Here is a 17706-nt window from a genome sequence, read left to right on the forward strand (position 1 = left end):
CAGTTTGTTTATGACCGGGGAAGATAACAGATGATCAGTGCAGGACAATAAAATAGTTGGCAAAGGATATAGTATATCATGCCAAGACATGATTCCTCTGCTTCACACCAGCACGCACTGGACTACATTTACTGGGGAAGAGCGAAGACTGAGAACATACTTATGTAGACATGTGAAGAGGTGAATTTAACTAGAGATTCAGATTTTTTTATGCACAGAGAAATTAAATGTGCTTTTGCTGTCGTCACTTTTTTAAAAAAAAAATCTAAACTGTTATATCCTATTGTGGACTTTTACCCTTAGATCACCATCATGGTGATTCACAGCCCAGCCCGCGTTGTGCTCATGTTTGTTGGACTGTTTACCTTTTTAGTCGCTATCACTTTGAACTCATTATCTGGATTCGGTGCAAAATCAGGTAAAGATTTTTCAGATAAATCAAATCAGTTGAAGGTTTGTTAAATATGTTATGGATTGAATAATATACTTATCTTGATACAGGTGTCTTTAAGCAGAGCACAGAGGATGTGACACTCAAGTATACAACGCCTATAACTCCTGCTCAGTGGGCTCTGTTTGTCTGGGATTCCACATATATATGGATGTTTGCTATGTTTATGTACTTTTTAGTGGGACTCTGCAGAAGGTAGGCTTCAGCACCATTTGTTATTTTTTCACACATAATTGACTAAATATGATATTGCTTATTAGCTGCACCCTACTGCATAACTGACTGTGTCTATTTAATACTTTTATCTCGACCTCTTGTATTATTGCATGCTGCATATCACTCCACTTGGTCCGGAGGCAATTTAGTCATCCTCCGTGCAGTCATTTCCTCCTTATATGATGCAGATTGCTCTGACTTAGTATGAAAGAGGCTGATTATTTCCCCACAGGCACAATTTGTTGGCTGTGGTGTATTTTCCCTCCTGAATCTAACAATATTATCCTTGCTCCCTGCAGGAGTGCTTATGATTGGATGTACACTACACCTGCAGTGCTGCCCTATGGATTTCATGTCTGCTTTATTATCAATATCTGCTTGAACATTACATGGTTGTTTCTGTTTGACAGAGAGTAAGTGTGTGAGTGCAGGCTGGTCCTCTTTCTCTAAAAACATGATTGAGAGCTGTATTTATTTGTCTGACATCCCTAAATGCCTGCTTTTCTGTGTGTACATAGGTTGTTGCTGCCAGGGCTGATAATCTCAGCACTAATGATGCTCTCTGATTACATGATCCTCTTTTTCTCCTGTCATGGACTGAAGATCTATGGAGCTTGGCTGAACAAACACCGCAAAGCAGACCTCTGGCTCATCAGAATACTGGTAAAAATATGTCATGGGCTCTTTATTGACTTTGAAATAGATGACTCATTAGCTCTCCACTTGGCTTCACTTGGAATTACATGTTAAAGGGGAAGTAAGGATTCTTTGGTTTACAGGTACTGTGAGTAAAAAGCTTGTAAAATTCACACATTCAGCAAATAAAGGTGCTCTTTGGATTACAGGGCTGGGCATATGCAGTAAAACATAGATCTAAAGTCCTCTGAGGAAAGTATAGATTGAATTTTATGTAGTACTGTTACACCTACATGTTTTAGTCATGGTATACATCATGGTACATTTGAACCTTTACTGTACTTGAACATTGATTGCCTTTCATTTCCCTATCGTCACGTTCTCTTCTGCTATTCTATAGCAAGAACATGCTATTCTTATTCTTAGTGTCCTGGAAAACATAATGCAAGCATGAAAAACTATTCTTACAAGCAACTTTCTTAGACTCATTCTTTAACAGCCAAATGCTGTCACTGTCTGGTGATTTTGAATTTTTCATTTAAACTGAAGGATTACATTTTTTTATTCATGGGTTGAAAAAAGTTGCCTATTTCTCAGCTAAATACGGTCTTTAAAAACACACGAGAGTAATTGAAAATGCAATGACGCAAAGTTGAAAAAAATGTTACCTTTCTTTGCTCTGTAGCTTCCTTTTTACTGTGCAGACATGAGAGTGGTAACAAGCCTGTCATCTAACTCTGCAAAAAACAAACAGGTGTTCTTCTGACAATGTTAAAGTACTCCTTTAAAGACACATCTTATCAATTAGTTAGTAGCAATTCATTTGTTAAGTCTCACTGCACACTGCTGACACACTAGCAGGTAAAAGAAGCCAGCCACTAGTGCTAAGGCTGCTGGCTGCTCCATCACCCATATCTGAAGAGTTAATCCCCCCCAAACTGCCCAGTTTTACTGGCTGTGCAAAGACTGTGAAAAAGGCACCTGTGCTCTGAGATTAGGAGGTCAGAAGCAGCCGAGTTATGCCATAGCAAAAACCTTGAGGTTGGTTTCCAGTCTTTCCTTGCCTTGCACTTCACATTAAAGAAAGGGTGATAGATAAGGTCATGTGACAGACCAGCATCCTGTACAGTAAAATGTATTTGAAGCATACAGAGAATCTACCAAATACTTGCAGATTGGGATATTGCAAGCTGTCATAGAAGCTGGTCCCAGCTTTTACGTGGCCTGTTTGTAGTCGATCAACAGAACAATAATTGACAGTGACTGGTAACTTCTGGGCCAGCTGCTTGGACAAAAAAAATGAATCCTTTAATGTATTTGTAGCATGCACAGCCTGGGCTCACGTGTTGCGGTGTGGATAATCACATGTTGCCTTAACAGACATCTGCATTGCTAATCATTCAAGCTCTGAAGTCTTCTTTCATTGTGTTGAATCAGGTGCAAAATGGAGTCGCGATATATGCAACATGGTTGACTCTCTTCACTCTGCTGAACCTGACGATATACTTACAGCATCAAACAGACACATCTAGATGTGACTGTGCAGTGCTGGCACTGGTGCTGCTGCTGATGAAGCTGTTAGCCTGGTGAGTCGGACTCCCCGCTGTGTTCTGTCATTTAGCTGTTGGTGCTTTCATCTGCAAGACGACACATGAGCAAAGGAACCCAAATCTTTTGTCGCTGTCTCCCTTTGCTTGCAGGTTTCTGTTAGAGAACTTCTACCTTGATGAGCATGTGCGTTACATTGTGACCATCTACCCTGTGGTTATCCTGTGGCTGACAGGCACCCTCAGCAACTATGATTCTCCTGGGAGTTACATTTACATGTTTGCAGGTACTGTTGACACTTGAACTGAAGGAAACTACCACCACACACCTTTTCCAATACACCCTTTTCAATTCTCTGTACACTCCTCATTGATTCATACAGATAATTAATCTCCTCTTCCCTCAGCTTTTGTCCTGGGTATTTCCTGCATCATTTTTGTGGCACGCATCGCTCTGGTCACATGGAGGCATCACAAACGGCCGCTTTACAAAAGCAGTGAGCCCACTATCTCACCAGTGGAAATAGCCTTGACACAAAGAAAACTCTTTCTTTGAATATTAGCTTAGAGAACATGTGCTCGCCAGTTTTACTTGTCAGGTTTATTTTTTCTAACAATTAGTGTGTAAATGTACTAATTGCAAACATTTTGAAGCTGAAACAATTGCATCACACACCACAGGTAAAAAAAACCCCAAATTTTTTAACCTATTTTAACAAATAAATGAAAAAATTGAGAGAAAAAGGAAGTCGTGTTTTTTTTTATTTTCTATTTTGTTTCATACTAGTGGACATAAAAAATGGAAAATACACATTTAGTTATTTATTTTACTACACTTTGTCTATTTGTATCTGTAGATTTCTCCTAAATTCATGTCTTTACAGCCGTTTTCTCAAAATATGTTTTTTCTCTTATACTCTGAGCCATAAATCTACACTTCAGTGTCACTTACATCAAACTGTTTAGTTTTATTCTTATCTATATTCTGAAGGTTTGTTCATATATATAGTTCATAGTCTGATTTATATAACATTTACGTCCTAAAATCAAAGCAAAATTTGTTTTTTATGGTTGTTGACTTTATTTTCTGATTTATGGAGTGATAAAAAAGGATATCATAAACCTTTGGCTCTGGGGCACCCCTGTAGCTCACCTGGTTGAATGCGTACCATTAAGGCTGAGTCCTTTCCTACATCTCCCTCTCTCTCTCTCCTGTTCCCTGACACTCTCCACTGGCTCTGATATTTCAGCAGTTTAAAAGAATGATTTTGGCTTTATCCAACACAATTCCTCCAAGCACAAAGTAACATCTTCAGATTGCTTGTTTTTCCCAACCAAATGTACATAATGCAAAGACAGTTTTTCATTATATAAAACAGAGAAAAGCAAAGCATCTTTGCCTTATTAATTAGTCATCAAAATTATTTTGTAATAATTTTTATGTTGATCTTTCAATCCGTTTTTTCGGCACAAACTTGTCCCTGTGATAAGTGGCCCTGTGTATTGGGTGAGAACTGTTGTGACAGTATGTGATTTTTGGCCAGAGAAGAAGATATAGCACCAGTACTCCCCCTTTATATCTTTCTCTCACACACTCTTGTGGTGTCGTAATTACAGGGATTACAGGGCATTAGAGGTGTAATCAGAGAGGCATCATAAAATTGAACAGTACATGTAGCCATCCAAAGTCCAAAATACAAGATTGTGGTGATAAATATTGTGACAATTTTCTGAGCTGCAGTCAGACATTATGTTGAGGTTCCAGATGGCTCCCCTCTCAGTGAAGAACAGTTACCATGTAGTGATACATGCCGGGAGTGTTGTCCTGGCCGTGATTACTCAGGTGATCTCAGATGCCTTCTTTAATCTGGCCAAGGACAGGAACGTTCCCAATGGTGAGTGACTCAGTATCTACTGAATATTTCAAATATGTAATTGTAATTACCAGAAAGTAATATTTAAAAAGTCACTACATCGTGCAGCAGGATTAGGATTTAGGATTAAAATCTGACATGACAAGTCATGACAAACACTGACTTCAGATGTTGTTTGATTGATACTTTGATTGGTCATGTATACTTTATGTTATGGAAAAGCTACTAAACTACTAAAATTTGAAGCCGTGTTTTCAGATGCTTTAAGCCAGCATGATTCTAATATATCAGACTCATACCTACACACATATGAAAAGTTTTACTGTGCATTTCTTACTAAAAGATCTTTGGCCTGACAGTCCTTTGATGCAATTTTAGTAAGATGTTAACCTGGCTGGATACTAATGAAACTAACTAGACCAGGGGTGTCCAAACTTTTTTCACTGAGGGCCACATACAGAAAAACATACAAAGGGCCGGACCACTCACTAGAAGTGAGCTATATTGCTAACTTTAATCCACTAGAGGTGATGTATATCGCCTCACCTCTAGTGGATTAAAGTTGGCAAAATCAATCAAATGTAGGTAAATTCTGCTTGATAACTGAATATGATTCAAGAAAAAAACAGCCTTTCCATTAGTGGGCTTTCATTTATTAGTTGTGGTACAAGCTGGTCTTTGCCTTGTAAGCTCTTGTTCAGTGTGTTAAGGTGATCAGTGAGATCCACTAAAAATGCCAACCAGAGAGGGTCACTGAGCTCATGAAGAGGTCCTTCTCTCTTCAAAACTGGTCGATTTCTGATCTCAGGGAATAAAACTGCTGCAGCACAGAGCCAGCGCACATTAGAACGGTAGAGCAGCCCCCCCCCAGCGTCAGCATCAGAGAGGGAAGCTTGAAATAGTCTGTGTTAGAGCCCTGGTGCTTGAATTAACAGCCTTACCTCCACTTCCCTGCCCCTCGGCGGACACCGTAGATTCCTTTGCGCTCACCTGTCCCAGCTGGAGCCCCATCCGTTGTACCTCCACACAGCTTGTCCCATTTAACTCCGATCATGCCAACTGCATCTGGCACAGCTTCAAAAACATCCTCACCCGTCGTGGTGCTCTTTAGACTGCTAAGATCAAGCAGCTCCTCCGTAATGCAAAAGTGATCGTCATTAGTTATCAGCTGTGCTCTCATCGCACACCACATCTGAAACTTTCTACACTCACTTGCTCTCTTACGTTTCCTTAATTCTGCCATTTTGGGTCACCTGTAGCACATTTCTTCTTCTATTACTAATTTTATAGAGAAGCTGCCTCGTTCAAGACAGTTACTCCACCTAGTGGTGAGACTAAGAAGTACAATACAGTCCAGCGCAAGTTCAATGTGTGGGCCGTATTCCAATACATTTTTAGAATTTCCTGCAGTTGGCCCGCGGACCGTAGTTTGGACACCCCTGAACTAGACCATAACACAGACACAAACACACACAAAATACACCGCAATCAGGACGGAGCATACATTGTATTAGTGTTTTAAGGAGAGAGTATCTTGTGGACAAATCCTGATTGCACATGTATCATCCCATTAATGTATAACTGTCAGGAAACATCACATATTCTAACCAATAATTAGTGATTTTTTTTCTTGGCCTTCAGCTTTGTTTCGGACCTCATCCTGGAATGTTTCAGAGACGTTCCCCTTGGACGTGACTATGGACTGGTGGTCAGAAAGTTATTGGATTATCATTGACTTTTGGTCTAAGGCTTGGCTCTTGTATGCTGTGATCAGCCTTTGTAAAAGGTAGCAAGGATGGTGTCTTTAACACTTAATACAATGCCAGAATAAAGTAAAGAGTTTATGAGCTAATTATATTCTAAATTATAATCCCTAAAATTTCAGTCTTATTTGATTTAGAAGTTTAATTCTACAGATCCCAGAATTCAGAGGCAGCAAAGACTTCTTGAGCTGCTACTTTGTCAGAAATACGACAGAATGGCAACTGGTGCATCTGTTTACAGTGCAACCAAATAAACTCAACTTGTTGGTATGCATGGGTAGTCAAATTGAATCTAGGGTGAGAATGGCGGAGTCCGCCACTAATTATGAAGACTACTCCATAGAAAGGTAAAAACAGAATGTAAAAATATGGAACGTTAATTGCTAAATAAATGTCAACCATATATAGTATCACCAATCAGATTTGTTGTAATGAAAATTTCAAGGATTATAACTTTATGGTGCTGTATGTGATGATAGTCAAGAGTGTTTCTGTTCCCCCTGTAGAAATGTCCTCGGCCCTGAGTCCTGCAATCCGGAAATTCATCCTCCAAGATTTTTCATGATGTGGGCCATGATTAACATTGCAAGAGTGTGCGGCATGTTTCTGTGGGACAGACAGTGAGTTGTGTCAATCCTCCTACACTGTCGCACACACGACTACAGTAACATTTACATTCACCAAGAAATATTTGTGCACATAAGCAATCAAAGCAGTTGTTGTTCTACACAGCGATATACTTGGAGCCGTCATACTCAGGTGGACTCAATCACTCCTGAGCTTCTACATGCTCTACGTGTCCCACTCTAACCTCAACAAGCACAAAGCCTGGCTAGGCATCAACAAACCTAGTGTAATATCATGGACACGTTACCTGGTGAGGCAGCTCATTACCTGGTTTTATCTATATTCTGTATTATTCTGGGTAGGGTGAGAGGGGTCACAAATGAAACTGTCATGTCTATTTAAATTAGTCAAACTGAGCATCAGTGGTGTGAATTTAAAGGTATCTCCACATAAATGCATACACTTTATCATTTGTTGCAGACCCAGAACGGCTTGGCAATGTTTGCCTGGTGGTCTCTCCTGAATGCAGTGGTGGGTCTTGGCATAGTGTTCAAGTATAAAGCTGGTGTGCAGGACCCACTGGTCAGCACATTTGTCATCACTCTAGTCGCGTTGTATGCTATAACCTGGTAAGAAGAAAAGTACTGGAGATGTAAAAGAATGCCTTATACTTAATTTTACCTGTTGTTCATGAAGCAACATTTGGAAAGGCTTTATTTTTTTTTTAATGACTGAAAATGTTGCCCCACTCAGGTTCATCCTACAGAGCCTCCTGTTAACTAAGTACCTGCGCCACACATTCACCGTTTACGCCATTCTCATTCTGGGCCTGGGTGCAATGTTCACCAGAAGCTATGGTGTCCGTGACTTCTCTGCAAACACAGTCTACTGTGGTAGGTAGAATCACCTCACGAGCACTGGTGCACATTTAACGATCAAATTAATTGTGTACATTCTGACAGTCTTCTCTCACGCACAGGGTTCCTCATGCTCCTGATGACCATCATGAGCTCGATCCATTTGATCTCTGAATGTTTGCACACGGATAAGCCAAGCAAACCTCTTCCCCAGGTGCCCTATCAGATGTTTGAGGGGAGCGAGACAGTGTGGCAACCTGAAGGCAACATCAAGCACATATTTCAGAAGTGACAATATCAAGAAGTTTTTCCCATAAAACAATTACATAAAACAACTTATGTTTAATGCACTGATAATTTGCAATTGTGCACTTTACAATAATTACCAAAAGGGGGCAGCATATACTCACTTCACATTGAGAATGTGACATAGCAAACAAAGCTCTGTTGTACCAGAAGATGGCACAGTGGCTCAAACTGATATAAGGAAAACCTCTCTATAGTGAGCCTATGCTCAAAGTTGAATTTCATTAATGAAAAGCCCAAAGCACCCAAAACAAATAAAAGGAATATTAACCAGTATGGCACATGTTTTTGTTTTGGGGGCCAAATTTGATCTTTGTTCAAAAAACATGACATCCCAGTGCACACATTAACTCTTAATATAAGCTGAATCACAGTGAGGTTCCAGGAAAAAAAACATAATAAGTTGTGTTTTTTTATTCATGATGATTTAGTTTTTCTAAACTGGTGAACAAAGTTCATTAAAAACCTCCATGCACACTCCCACTCCCTCTCTGTGTCTCTCACTGTGTCTGCGACGTGATGCCGCAGAGGTAATCACACACGCTCAAGTTTATAAGTGCCCTCTTTCTTGATGCGGCTTAAAGGATGGAATATCAAACATGCCCATTGGCTGTGGAGAAGAGCAGCATGACCTTTGATGAGGTCGCTGAGATGAATGGAACCAAATGTCACATGAGTGAAGCAGGAAAAAAAAGACAATAAGGATCCAACGAATGTGTCCATGGATGGACATGCTGAAGGCATAACTGAGCAAATTGGTCTCCATCTGAAGAATGGTTTTGTTCAGTGGGACAAATAAAGAAATTAAACACAACATGGTCTATTTCCCTTATTTCTACATATTCTCACTATTCCTGGATAGGATGCAGGCGCAGTGTGTCCCATTTTTACCATTTGGCTTGATTAAGTTACAACTAACCATATTGAAGCCATAATTTTACTTTTGCCTGCTGCTGGTGAAGTGTTGTTTTGGTGTTTACAGACAAATATTAGATTGCAAAAGTGCCTTCTGTTGTGGGTGGATATCTGTGACCCTGATCATAAACTCGCGTTGGCAATTTATTTGACTGCCTGATTTGGAGAAAGTCCTGCACAATGTTATCATCTCCGTCTTCATAAAGCAGAAATGATTGGCTTTCAGGGTCGTCGCCAAAAGAGGCAGAATTAGCACACACAGGAGAAGGAAATCACTAATTACAAATCACATCACTCTCATTTAGTTTTGTGTATGTTTTTGAGTAAGTAATTCTTGCTTCCAGAGGCATTGATTGAATACAACATTCTGGCAGAGTGGAAATGCAGGAATAACACAGAGCTGCCTGCAGTGATGATTCTGTGGCTCAATCAGCAGCTGGATTTAAACCAATTCATTCATGAGTTTAACTTTAAGTAAAGTTGAATCACTAGTCAATTCATTGGTTGGTTGATTGATGGAAAATGTATCTACAATGGTTGATGATGAATCCTTCAAGGTAATTTTTATGCAACAATTCACTAATTCCAGAATCTTAATTGTGCATATTTTCTAGTTTCCTTTGTCTTTTATGATAGTAAACTAAATATCTTATATATTCTAACATGCCACCATGCACTCTGGGAAATTCTGATTATGAATAATGAATGCCATTTTCTGGCATTTTATTGAACAAGTTGATTGACCGATGAATCAAGGAAATGATTGTTAGCTGCAGTGTCAGTATCCGAATTTTTTTTGCCATCACTTTGGAGAGCATAACTGTATTTTAAGCAGAGAGCAATGAATTGTTGCCCATACAGTCAAATTATTACACTCAACATCCTGTGTGGGCCCATTGGTGGTGTGATATAATATCTTATTCAGAGTACAACTTCAAAAGATTTTTTTAACTTCCAGTGGTAAATAACTTCCAGTTGAAGAGGACGGTCTAGAAGCATTTTCACCCCTAACAACATAATACATTCATCAGCTTAGTAGATTAAAAATAGCTGCAGCTCTACACCACAGTAGTGTTACAATGCATCGCTGACACATTCTCAGGCAAGAGCAGAAAATTAGATTCTCCCCATACTGTTTACAGGCCAGTATCAGATTAAACAGGCCCAATCACAAATTCCTTTAGAACTTAATTTCAAGTATTTCCTCCCTGCCAAAAAAGTTTTTACACCAACATGTGCTCAAAGGATTTTGATGACCTCAGGTGATAGTATGTGTTAAAGGTGGCTGCAAAGTCCATTAAATTGCTTCTAGGATGTGCCCCATGCACATATTGCATTGTAGTGTTATCACATTTTCCCTCCAGAGTACTGAGGACAAATCCTCCCTAGAGTAAAACACTAGGGGGAAAAGGCAGACATGAAGGGAAAAAAATGGAGGTGTTTTACTGTCTGGCGGGCTTGTAATTGTTTCCATGCTCTCCAAAGACCTTTTTCTCCATACGCGAAATAACCTAGATATGCAAATATGCATTCCCAATTAATTTAATTCATATAATTATGCAGAGAACAGAGATTGGGTTGAAAAAGAAGTCCTACCTTGTGCCAAGTTGTCCTCCCACTCAACTCCCCTCATTCTGCTGGGTACAGCTAAATTAGCTTGGAATATTGAAGCTTGCTTGGCCATACAGATGCGCATCAATTATCTCTGACATTTTAATGTGTAGTCTTCATTCTTTCGGAATAAACAAACACTGAGATGGTACACAATGAAAGTAGAGGTTTAAATTTAGTGATTAAATGCATAAGCTTGACCTCATTACCCCATTTCCAGTGCATTTTAGTGATGTAATTTAGATTACAGCTTTGCACTGGCCTTTGCGTTTGAGCAAATTTCACTGTACTCCTCTATAAGTCTGCAGGAGCACAATTTATGCTTCATCAGCTGCACTGAAGGACTGTTTAATTAAAAGTCATTTATTGACCTAAACTGACTGAACAAGTGTTCAGCAGCTGTGTGTTTTAGCAGCTGAAATACAACAAAAAACTTAAAAATACCAAACTCCAAAAAACATAACAATACCAAACAATACCATTTGTGATCAGAATCAATGAATCTTTATTTTCTTTGGTTACATTTTCTGAATTAAGCTGTTGTTTTGTATTCCTCTGAAAATGGAGGGAACCTCAAACATGGATGACAAATAACACATTTGCTGAGAATAACATCAAAATGCCTTCACAGAGTCCCAGTCTGCGGGATTTGTTTATAAAATGACAAAAAAATAGAAATTATTTAGAGGATAAAAGCATTATGAAAATCGAAACTGAACCCTAGAAATGATGAACATGGCTAATACAACAAATTTCATATAAATGTAACAGGTTAACTTTATTCACTCTCTCAACTCACCAAACTATAGTCTGGAAACAGTAAAGACGAAGCATAAAAAGACATATCAAATGTTTTTCATCACAAAAAATGGCATTTTATGACTTACTTCTTATATCTGCTATATCCTATTAATCTCTCAGTTGTATTATGGTTTCATAGTCTGAAAAAAGTAATAACACAGTCAGTGCAGTGCTTCTATTTGGATAAGTATAGTACATCTCAGGCGTATTTTATGACTGTGATGGAAGAGTTTTGAATAAATGCATTTCTATTGGTATTCAAAGCGCGAGACATGGTGTATGTATTTCAAAAAAGCCTGATAAGGCAACAACAACATGCACAACGTTGACATATTGACTTTTGCTGGAAGCAAACAAACTTCAACAATCCTCGGTATTACATCTGTGGCACAGTGATGCCAATTAGCTTGGTGAGACAATTAGAATATATGTAAATGCTTTGAATTAATGAATCCCATGGCACAGTAAAACTAATTAGTTGGTAATCCCTGACTCCTATTGCTCCATATTTAAGACAAACCCACTCAGTCCAGATATGGGGACAAGCACACACAGAGATACAGTGAAATCTGTAGGAATAATTATTACTTTAAATTGATGATTTTTTTATACTATATCTGACTAATTAGTGGTGCTTTTCTGTCAGCGCAGACAGATGTAGTCTTCGAGGACACTGGCAAACCAACAAGGAACTTGTTGATGTTAATCAAACGACATAGACTTTAATTTACAGTTGTAATTAAGAGAGTAATAATTATAGGGAACATGGTTCTCTTGTGGTCTGTAAATGATTTTAAAAAGATAGAAATGTAATTCAGCGCCACACAGTGAGAACCAGTCTGAAGAGATGAACAGCTGCCTATCGCTGAAAAGTTTTCAGGATAAAAATGTTTCCCACATCTGTGATTTATCAGTTTATTTACTTACACTGCTTTGGAGCAATTCTTTGTTGCACTGCGTTCAAGATAGATTGGTTCACAGTCAGTCTTACCTACAGCTAATGTGAGTGCGCACTGAATTTGTCAGTCCTGTATTGTATAACTGTCATGTGAAGTGTCAACACAAATTACTGAAGCCTGTTTCCTTTTAGTGCCATTGTACATGGTGAACAAAGTCGTTCGAATTCTGCAATGTAAGATTGGAAAAAGAACAAGCACACCGAGGTGTTATTGAAGGGTATGTCAGCAAGATGCACACACAAGTGGTTGCTTGAAAAAAGAAGCTGAAGATGGCTCGCACTTGAAATGCTGCAAAATAAAATAACAAGACGGGCTTTTTAAAGAGTACAGCCTAGTTTCATACTTGATTCTGAAATATTGAAATTATGTCAAAATACAAGGACTCTTGGTGCACATTTAGAATAAGTGTTTTCACTTATTTGTGTGTGACTTTTTAATCAGCATCACCCTAACTTGATTTAATTAAGAGTGGCAACAAACAGACCTAAAATTAATAATAACATGGAAGCTGTCATGATGATTTATGCCAAGTTTCCTGCTTCTGATCCACTGTAACAAATTTCCCTGTTAAATTGAATAAACTACTGGCAGCCATAGACGCCAGCATCCTACTGTTATTCTATGGTGTCATTACAAGAGTTTACTTCAACAGTGTGTTCCCATTGAACTAGCTAATGGCTATAGCTTCCTATTGAGTGTAAAGATATGAGACTGGCATCCGTCTTCTCATCCCATCTTCTAATCAATCTCACAAAAGTGTTATTTCCTGAAATGTCAAACTATGATTTTAACTATAGATGGATGAATAGAAACCTCCACACATATTCCACATACTAGCACGAACAAAAAAGGGAACTCAGTGGTTCAGATGTAATTATGATATAAAGAACAGTAAAGCAAACCGTCACATAAACCCATTGAGTAGAAATATTTCATCGGATTCTTGTCTGTATGAGAAGCATGGGGAGGAAATGTGAATGTGACTATCTATGTGTCGCTAGGTTCCCATTCAGAAGCCATTATCATATGGAAATAATAATCAAAATCAAATTAAAATGGGCTCTGTGAGCAATATAATCATGTTTACATCCCCCAAGCCAAGATATAATGGTGCTTTCTACTAAAGGCCCAAGCGTGCAGTGAGCCTGTAGGCAACCCCTAAAACCAATGACAATAACCTGGAGGGAAATATGCAGCAAAGAACCACCTCAGCCAGTTACACTCACAATACAGTAATATGAGTATTCACCACAGCATTATCAAAGAAACTGAATTAAAACTCAAACACTACACATAAGTAGAGGGCGGCATATGGTGAAGCCAAACTGAAGCCAAACTGAATTTGTTATTCCAAATGTAAGTAAAATACATTTGGAATGAATACTCAATATGTTTTTGCATGTTAAAATGAATCTTAACAAAATGAATTTCAACGTCAAGGGAAAGATTATTACAGCTGGAGGAAAGTGGAATCTGTTTATGAGCTGAGGAATATGGTAAATAGCACTTTGTATAACCAATGTTATTTTGAAATAGCACTGCAAGCGGTGTCACTGTGGCATGGTGGTTAATTTAAAATTCTATGTTATGTTAGATCTGATGAGGCTAACAATAAAGGAAGGACTGGGGTGATGAAACTAAAGACTTCAAGTCATTTCCAGGATCAAAACCTCAGCTCCAGTCCACAGGTTGGACTGAGGAAGAGGACAGACTCACCCTCCTAAATTAGACGAGTCGCTCCGACTTCATATTAAGTCTGCCAACAGGGCAAAGCACGCCGCTCAGACACAGAAAATAGGACAGTATAGCGTCATTGTTTGGCATCTGGCAAGGGATCAATTTCAAGCATCTGACTCATTGTACCCCAAAGTTCCAGGGTCTTTGATTGCAGTAAATTACAGATTAAAGGGCCCTTCACACTGTTACACAAGTGCTCCCTACACACTGCCTGGTGTCTGAGATGACATGTGATGCATGGTGTTGGGGTGTGGTGGGTGTAGGAATGAGTGTGTAAGTGTGTGTGTGTGTGTGTGTGTCAAGAGCCAACGGGCTCTGCTGCTTTCATGCACTATTTATGTTTAAACAAGCGAGCTGAGCAAAGGACTGGAGAAAAGCAGCGAAGGCGTCAGACTCATAAAAAGAGTTTGAAGTCAACATGCTCAAACAACTTGCATGTGTGCTAACAGAGGATGAAACAAAGTCATGGTGTAAATTCAAAGCAATATTAGATGAGTTATTATGATTCTAATCCCCACTTCTTTATTGTTGCACTTGAAAATGCTAATGTCATTTTAAAGAAATATGAAGCCTCAGCCTGTTTTACCTTGGCCGCCCCCTAGGAGCAGTAGATGGATGGCTCCTTTCAGACTTTCCTGGCATATGACCTTGAGTGCTTTATTAATTTCCTTATTTTTTTAGGGCAATACCTCAGGCTATTCACCTAAAAGATGAGTCAGGGGATCACTTGAGGCGTAAGATCTGAAATTAGACAATTTCCAGTTAAAAAGACTTCAACGGTTCATTAAGTATTTCAATTAAAAATTCTTGTTAAAGAATAATTAAATTAAAATGATCAAATTAGCTTTTGTTTTATGTGTAAGCTACTCATTTCAATTCTTCAAAGGACAGTAATTATTTAAGGTATTTAGTGAGAGGAGTCTGGTTAATATCCAATCACGTCAGAATTGTTTTAACATTAAAAATGACAATAATTGCACCCATTCCCCTCTGATAGAGGTATACTTAAATTTAATGACAAATGACAAAGGCAGCACTTTAAAAGGATAAATACCAAAAAGATAATCATACAGAATAATCATCTGCTGAAGTTGAGATGCTTTGTGCTATAATTGGAGTGTTTTACACTAACTGGCATTCACTTGAGTTAAAATTCAATGAAGATAATAAACTCATCTGGAACAATTAGATTCTCCCAGAGGAGTGTGAATTAGGGACTGGGTTCATTGCAAGATAAAACACATGGATTCATATTTTGACTGACGTCTGATGCCTTTCAACCAGGGAGTTAAATGACCAAAGATTCATCATTCATGCACTGACTCATTGTGTTTTGAAATGCATTGCACTCAATGTGTCATTCCTGGAAAGGTGCGAATAAGACTGAATATATCATCTGCACTGTGGTCATCAAAAATGACAGAAGAAAGGGGCCAGAAAATCCTTACCTGACTGATAGACAGCACATGTATTTATTTGTTATAAAATCACACATATGAATACCAACCAGAGGGGAAAGAATGATTTAAAGACGCTTTTATTCCCTTGAAAAATCATTTTAAAGACAGAAAAGGCTTCTCTGGGGCATATTCACGCAGTCAGTTTGCTTGTATGAAAAGTAATAAATAAATAAACGGAAATGAAAATAAAGCTTTGTATACTGACAGTGACATTCATGTAGCTTTGCACTAACAATCTGATCATTCGTCTTATATTACTCTGAGAGGTGTCTGTGCAGAAAAGAAAACAAGAGTCTCATTCTATCATTTACAATAGCTTGAGATTCTGCTGAAGTTTCCAGTCTTGGCAAGTTCGCAGCACCACACTGGGTCAGAGCGATTTATCAAGATGATTGCTGTACAATAAGGACACTTCTGACCCCATATTATGTGCAACGTCTAAAAAACCAGCCAAACGTTTCAGGGCAGGTCGTCGAGGTGGAATGAAAGTGTGTGCATCAACAACAGCTTAAGAGGGGAAATGATGAAGAACATTTTTGATTGAGAGGGGTGTCACTGCCAAAAATCCCAGCCAACCAATTAACAAAAACTGTGTGGAAAAAAATGTGTGTGCGTTTGCTGCCATTGTTTTTGCTATCCAAATAAAAACGTACAGAGTGACCATATGATATACATACAATATTATAAGATTAAATGCATGCAGTAGATACAACACAAGATGATGATTTTAAGATTTTACTGATCACTTTTTAAGCACTTCATGAGGATCTAAATCTTGCAGAATCTGTGACATCTTGGAACTAATCTTTTTAAAAACACTTTTTATCAATGCTGCCACCACTCTGTTTTTTTCCACTCTCATGTCCTAAAATGAATTCAACCAATACCTTTTTAACCATGTGAATCACTTTGTAACTTTGTTTTTGAAAGGCGCTGTATAAAAAGTTTTTCCTGAGGGGAACATGAATGTCTGCACTTAATATTATGGCAATCAGTTTGGTAGTTGTCAGTAGTGACATTGGAAGTAGGAGTGAGGGGGGTGTGATAGTAGTATTGGTACATTAAATTTTTCTGACTTTCATTTATGTCTTTCGCATGTCCATAGCCTCGGGATAAGCGATAAGCCTGTCTCTCCATGTGCACATACAGTACATGCAGTCTGATGTGGCCACATAGACATATAGCCAATCTTGCATGTTTGGACAGACCTGGTTAGCTAGCAGGTGAGGTCTGTGTTCAAGGCTATGCCACAAAGATTCAATTTGTTTTTTCAGCCAGCTAAGTGCCTGAAAGACAGACAGGCAGGCAGGCAGGCAGGCAGACAGACAGAGAGACAGACAGACAGACAGACAGACAGACAGACAGAAGTGACAGGTGACAATTTGACACCTGCACCTTCCAGATCTGTGGCAGCAGACTGACAGCAACAGGGCAGCAGCAGCAATCCCCACTCAGTCACACCACTCCCCCTTCCCCCTCGCCTTAAAAGGCAGGTGCAGCTTCCTTCAGCCGGCCTTCTTTCAGAAGTGTTCTCTAATTCAAGTAGGCTACAAATATTTGTGCCTTCAAGGAGCTGTGATTTGTCTAATGACTTTTTTACTTTTTAATAAAGGATTTTATAAAGGTTTCATGATTGATATGTGTGTGATAGGCTGTGCATTTTTAATTTGAACCATTTTGATCTAAATCAGCTGTACATGCTGCATAGAATGTATCATACATTGTCTTTGGCATGCACACAATACCTGAAGTCTTTGTCACATTGAGTCAATCTTGAAAATTATTTTTTTCAAGCATACAGGTGGGAGCATCGTTCACGTGCAGGAATTTCTCTTCCCTGTGTATTCAGCCAACAGATCGTCAAAGAGGGTCTCCACACTTCCATCTTCACAATTAATTGAGTCCCTCCTTCTTTCCCTTCATCCATTGGGGCACTGCTGCTTGTCTCAGCATATCACAGCCTCACACCTTGCCTGCCTGGGCCTACTCCTGCCTAGCCAGCTACT

General features: G+C 38.9%; 2 protein-coding genes across 2 annotated transcripts; both read left to right on the plus strand.

Moving 5' to 3' along the window:
- Positions 1-292: 292 nt before the first annotated feature.
- Positions 293-3438, plus strand: LOC139221395 (uncharacterized). The gene is made up of 7 exons (XM_070853326.1): positions 293-418; positions 502-646; positions 967-1080; positions 1186-1330; positions 2741-2889; positions 3004-3137; positions 3258-3438. The coding sequence occupies exons 1-7, from the start codon at positions 313-315 to the stop codon at positions 3404-3406; spliced, it is 942 nt and encodes a 313-aa protein (XP_070709427.1). The 5' UTR covers positions 293-312; the 3' UTR covers positions 3407-3438.
- Positions 3439-4596: 1158 nt separating this feature from the next.
- LOC139221295 (uncharacterized) lies at positions 4597-9003 on the plus strand. The gene is made up of 7 exons (XM_070853232.1): positions 4597-4745; positions 6366-6510; positions 6994-7107; positions 7220-7364; positions 7535-7683; positions 7808-7947; positions 8034-9003. The coding sequence occupies exons 1-7, from the start codon at positions 4601-4603 to the stop codon at positions 8201-8203; spliced, it is 1008 nt and encodes a 335-aa protein (XP_070709333.1). The 5' UTR covers positions 4597-4600; the 3' UTR covers positions 8204-9003.
- Positions 9004-17706: the final 8703 nt, after the last annotated feature.

This window comes from Pempheris klunzingeri, chromosome 21 (genome assembly GCF_042242105.1).
Source record: "Pempheris klunzingeri isolate RE-2024b chromosome 21, fPemKlu1.hap1, whole genome shotgun sequence".
Lineage (NCBI taxonomy): Eukaryota > Metazoa > Chordata > Actinopteri > Acropomatiformes > Pempheridae > Pempheris > Pempheris klunzingeri.

Coding starts and splice junctions, on each gene's coding strand:
- LOC139221295 (XM_070853232.1), top strand. CDS start 4,601: ATGTTGAGGTTCCAGATGGCTCCCCTCTCAGTGAAGAACAGTTACCAT. Junction 4,746..6,365: donor GGACAGGAACGTTCCCAATG/GTGAGTGACTCA, acceptor CTTGGCCTTCAG/CTTTGTTTCGGACCTCATCC. Junction 7,365..7,534: donor TATCATGGACACGTTACCTG/GTGAGGCAGCTC, acceptor CATTTGTTGCAG/ACCCAGAACGGCTTGGCAAT.
- LOC139221395 (XM_070853326.1), top strand. CDS start 313: ATGGTGATTCACAGCCCAGCCCGCGTTGTGCTCATGTTTGTTGGACTG. Junction 1,331..2,740: donor TCTGGCTCATCAGAATACTG/GTAAAAATATGT, acceptor GTGTTGAATCAG/GTGCAAAATGGAGTCGCGAT. Junction 2,890..3,003: donor CTGATGAAGCTGTTAGCCTG/GTGAGTCGGACT, acceptor CTTTGCTTGCAG/GTTTCTGTTAGAGAACTTCT.